We start from the raw sequence: 5,284 nt of genomic DNA, 5'->3' as shown, positions 1-5,284 counted from the left end.
TGTCTGGTAAACATTGGATTTTGTATTATTAAACATCGTATTGTTTTCTGAACTAAAGTTGTATTTGGGAAACATTAAAAATTCATTTGTTTCAAATCTTTACGAGTCACTAACAGGACCATTTTGGCACCATTGTAGGCCCGCAGGCAAATCAATGAACAGGGCCCTATAAAACCTATTAACAGCAAACCACATCATACATAGATCAGAAGGCGGCGAGCTGGCAGAAACGTTAGCACGCCGGGCGAAATGCTCAGCGGTATTTCGTCTGCCGCTACGTTCTGAGTTCAAATTCCGCCGAGGTCGACTTTGCCTTTCATCCTTTCGGGGTCGATTAAATAAGTGCCAGTTACGCACTGGGTCGATATCATCGACTTAATCCGTTTGTCTGTCCTTGTTTGTCCCCTGTATATTTAGCCCCCTGTGGGCAGTAAAGAAATAGGAATTCCGTTCGTAGACCCACGAGGCCCCAGGCAACTACTTTAAGGCGGCACTTGTTACTAGCATATGCTACAATATGCATACCCTATTACCGTGAAAATATCACGATGCATATAATATATTTGTACCATAAATATACTTCGTAAACTTCAAACCGTTTTCATTGTTCGCAAAAGTCAGAAAATTAAGATCAGCCATTGCTTCCTGTGATGTTAAATTAACTTTATTTGATAGCTCGACATTTCCCTTCGGCAGTTAGAGTCAAATGGATTAATTTAAAGAACGGTCTGTACTTAGTTAAGTAAAAATAATAGATTATATCATTTTCTTGATTCTGTAATCAAAGTTTTAGTGTTATTAAACCCGATATTAAAAGAATGTATACGTGTGTGTATATATGTGTATGTGTGTGTGCGTATGTGTATATGTGTGTGTATTATGTATGCATGTGTGTATACATATACGTATATACATATACATATACATATATATATATATATATATATATATATATATATATATATATATATATATATATATATATATACGAATATATATATAGGTATGTATATACATCTATACATCTATATATATATATCTACGTATATATACAGTGTAAGTATATATGTATATTCTATGATTTTAGCGTTTCCGCTAATGAAGAGATTCTTCTTGTTCTGAAGAATCAAAGTGTCAGGAACACATCCTTTGGATCATGCTATATATTTTGTTTTCACACAATGTTTCGCTGAATTAATTTCTTTTCTCGTCTAACTTAATACATCCTTGTCATGTGCTTGTATCAAAGAAACTGTAGTAGAGGCACGAAGTTTAAAGAGCTTGTCTTAAGTTTCTCAATCTCAGGAATATAACTAAATCATACTTTACCTGCCGATAAGCAAATTGAGAGTGTAATCTTAATGCAGTAATGAACTCATTAAGGTTAATAATAAATTCTGTCAGAAACAACATCATAGTACTCAAATACTTCTGAAATTCTTGCACGGCTTAATAATTATTATGGTAAGTTATCATGAAACAGTTGTTTTATTGATTCATTTCTTTGCAACCATCAATGATGTGGACAATAACTTCTTGTTAATTATTGTTTGAACCGCGACTGAGAAATGTATTTCGATTTCTAAATAAGTTTATTCTCTCAATACGGTATTCTTAATTATTATTATCATTGCCTTTGCACAGCTTCTAACGCTGGAGATGTACTACAGTGTCAGCTGTTCACTACCAGTGAACTAAGGTAACACCTCGTATTTTTCGAGCACCTTCCGGAATATTCGAGCGGTTCCAAGCAGTACTGTTTTCTGCAAGTGCTCCACCTTTATTGCTGCCCCTATTTGTTCCACGTACTTCTCGAGATTTTTGCTCACTGTTCCTAGGGCTTCGACAATTATTGGTACTACTGCTACCTTTTTCATTGACCACAACTGCTTAACTTCCCAGGCTAACCAGTCATATCTCTCGACTTTTCTTTCTTCCTTATCGCATAACTTGTTGTCAGCTGGACATACTATGTCTATGATCCAACATAGCTTGTTTTCATTATTTGTTTTCATTATTTGTTTTTATTATTATTATTATTATTATTATTATTATTATTATTATTATTATTATTATTATCATTATTATTATTATTATCATTATTATTGTTATTATTATTATCATTGCTATTTTAACGTTAGCTTTGGTGTAAAGTTTCAGTTGGGAAGATATAACGAATCGCTGTCATTTTTACTGAATATTTGGTCTTCGTTCTCATTAATATTGTATTTCCAGGAACGGGAAATATACGTTACGGGTGAAAGATTGCGAATCGTCTTCGCCAGACAGAAAGTTACGGGTAACTAATTAAACCATGCATTTTAAGAATACACACCAGAGAAAGACAGAATGGACTAAACAGAACAAGAAGAGACACATGGGGTGGAGAGTCGCTGAAGAGGTCACAGGATGTGTGACAAAAGATTTAAGACAAAGGACAACAAAATAAGAACAATAATAAATCAGAAGTGAAGAACGAGTATATAGCGCGTGTTTATTTGGGAAAATAAAATAACCATCGCGAAATATAACAATATTTTAAGACGGTACCACAACTCATCCACAGTTTTCTTTGAGTTTAAAAACAATATTCCATCAGTACAGGGCACAGAATCAAAATAATTACCTCGAACTATTCCACCCGAGGCTCTAACGGCTCTGCTAAACGATTGTCTTGTGCAGAGCACCTTGACGTTTGCTTCCTGTGCAGAAGAAAAAAAACGAAATGATGACAGCGCAACTTGAAATCATGACATATGTCTTCATTCAACTATTTATCAACACAACCATGCCTTTTCCATTTTAATTTTTATGTATGCATGCATTATTGGCTAATGCAAATTAATGTCCATATTATTCACACTTTTGCGTCTGCTATTCATTTCACTTCAGGCTAACAATTAAAATATTAATTTATTCTATAAATTCAGATTTCATTAGCTCAAAGCCGTTGCAAATTGTAATCTGTAAAAAGGCATTTGCAAAATCTTTTGTTTTCGAAGAACGAAGAAAAAGAAAGAATATTATAAGTTTCAAGTAGGTGCAGAAAGAAACATTTTCAGAATGATAATCTATTAGTCTTTAACACAACGTCCCAAGCGTCTTAGTTTCCGCTCGTCATCAGATACCAAGTTATGTACCTACCTACCTACCTACCTACCTACCTACCTACCTACCTACCTACATACATACATACATACATACATACATACATACATACATACATTGTTGTTGTTGGCACTCCGTCGCTTACGACGTCGTGGGTTCCAGTTGATCCGATCAACGGAACAGCCTGCTCGTGAAATTAACGCGTAAGTGGCTGAGCACTCCACAGACACGTGTACCCTTAACGTATTTCTCGGGGATATTCAGCGTGACACAGTGTGACAAGGCTGGCCCTTTGAAATACAGGCACAACAGAAACAGGAAGAAAGAGTGAGAGAAAGTTGTGGTGGAAGAGTACAGCACGGTTCGCCACCATCCCCTACCGGAGCCTCATGGAGCTTTAAGTGTTTTCGCTCAATAAACACTCACAACGCCCGGTCTGGGAATCGAAACTGCGGTCCTATGACCGCGAGTCCGCTGCCCTAACTACTGGGCCATTGCGCCTCCACACATACATATGAACTCAGAAGGTAAACTGAATATTGAAGTAGAATTGTCCAAAGCGGGGGTTATTTCTGCTTTAGTTTAGAAACCAGCTCTACTCTCCTTTGTAGCGCAGGCGGTTTAATGTCTCTCCTCTCATTTTCTAGTCACACATAAACTCTAATTTCTGTCAGTAACATAAGATTGCTAAACTTTTCTCATTGCCGTGAAACATTCTTCCTAACCATACAAGCGTTGGTCTCAAGATTATAAGGTTGTGAGTTCGATTCCTGGCCTGAGTGATGTGTCGTGCTCAGGAACACAGGATTTCGTCTCATGTAGGTCCAGTCTACCCAGCTGAGATGCGTAACAGCAGACTGCTGGTCCAGTCCTCTCTGTCCCTCCGGCTGTCATATCCTGGATATTGCGCAAGATCAAAGACGGTAGGGCAAAGAAAGAGAGGAAAAGATGGAGAGAGTGAGTGAGTGAGAGAGTGAGTGAGTGAGAGTGTGAGTCTATGTGTACTCGAAACTACACAGGAACCTAAAACAGTTAACGAAAGCACGGTACATACTACTAAGTCGTATTAGTTACTAAATGACGGCTAGGATTTTTTTAGCAGCAGCAGCAGCAGTAGTAGTAGTAGTAGTAGTAGTAGTAGTAGTAGTAGTAGTAGTAGTAGTAGTAGTAGTAGTGTTTCATCCAAATGAAAGGAATATGATGACAGGGAAAAGAATACGATAGTCTTGCGATTCCATCTTTCAGAAATTCCATTTTTCTTTTCAACTGCACAAATCGTTTCATATGAAGAAAGTGGTAAACTCACTTTCACAATAATGAAATCAGGAACTGTAAATCAATACTAATGTTTTCAGTACACTCTCCGCTAAAATTGTATAGAAGATAATTACATGTGCTATTTTTCATTTGTATTCTTAATAGAGATCATATTGTTGGACAATTTTCAATTTTTTTCTTCACCTTCTGCATTGAATTTTATCTTTCTAGAATCCTGCTACGCGAATTCAAAATCATGGTCAAAGGTTGCATCGCTGTAAAATGATATCTGATGTAAAGAGAGAGAGAGAGAGAGAGAGAGAGAGAGACAGAGAGAGAGAGAGAGAGAGAGAGAGAGGGGGGGGAGAAAAGCATTGTAGCTTGCTCGAAGCATTGTGATAAAAAAGCAAATTTATAAAATAATGAAAATGAAGAGCTTGTTACAATGCGATAAGGGAAAGAGTTTGTAGACTTTATGGATTTCAGACTCAAATTCCCAACATCAAATGTAAAAGGAGAACTCCATGCTGGTTGTTGTGCGGACAGTGACTTCCGCAATGTTTATGTCAAGGATGCACAACCTTTTCTGTCCAAAGGGCCAAATCGTGAATCCTATCACTCAAGGCGGGCCGCAAAGTATATCATATGATTTATTTGTATTCCACATAAAGGAGTGTGTTCTGAAAGATATGGCAATTTATTCAATAAAAACACGAAAAAAGCTGATATAAGGAAATATAATAACAAAAGTGGATGTGTGGTAAGTAGCTTGCTTACCAACCACATGGTTCCGGGTTCAGTCCCACTGAGTGACACCTTGGGCAAGTGTCTTCTACTATAGCCTTGGGCCGACCAAAGCCTTGTGAATGGTTTGGTAGATGGAAACGTCGTATATATATATATATATATATATATATAT

At 36.8% G+C, this 5,284-nt stretch overlaps 1 protein-coding gene across 1 annotated transcript in view; it reads left to right on the top strand.

Annotated features, from left to right (window-relative positions):
• Positions 1-4,651, top strand: part of LOC106870184 (VID27-like protein) — a 15,172-nt gene extending 10,521 nt beyond the window's left edge. Inside the window, exons 3-4 of the mRNA XM_014916186.2 lie at positions 2,931-3,036; positions 4,597-4,651. Coding sequence (XP_014771672.2) covers positions 2,931-3,036; positions 4,597-4,651 — 161 coding nt within the window. The remainder of the gene's footprint in view (positions 1-2,930; positions 3,037-4,596) is intronic.
• Positions 4,652-5,284: the final 633 nt, after the last annotated feature.

This window comes from Octopus bimaculoides, chromosome 1 (genome assembly GCF_001194135.2).
Source record: "Octopus bimaculoides isolate UCB-OBI-ISO-001 chromosome 1, ASM119413v2, whole genome shotgun sequence".
Lineage (NCBI taxonomy): Eukaryota > Metazoa > Mollusca > Cephalopoda > Octopoda > Octopodidae > Octopus > Octopus bimaculoides.
Note: the sequence above shows the minus strand (reverse complement) of the source record. Positions and strands in the feature narration are given on the sequence as shown.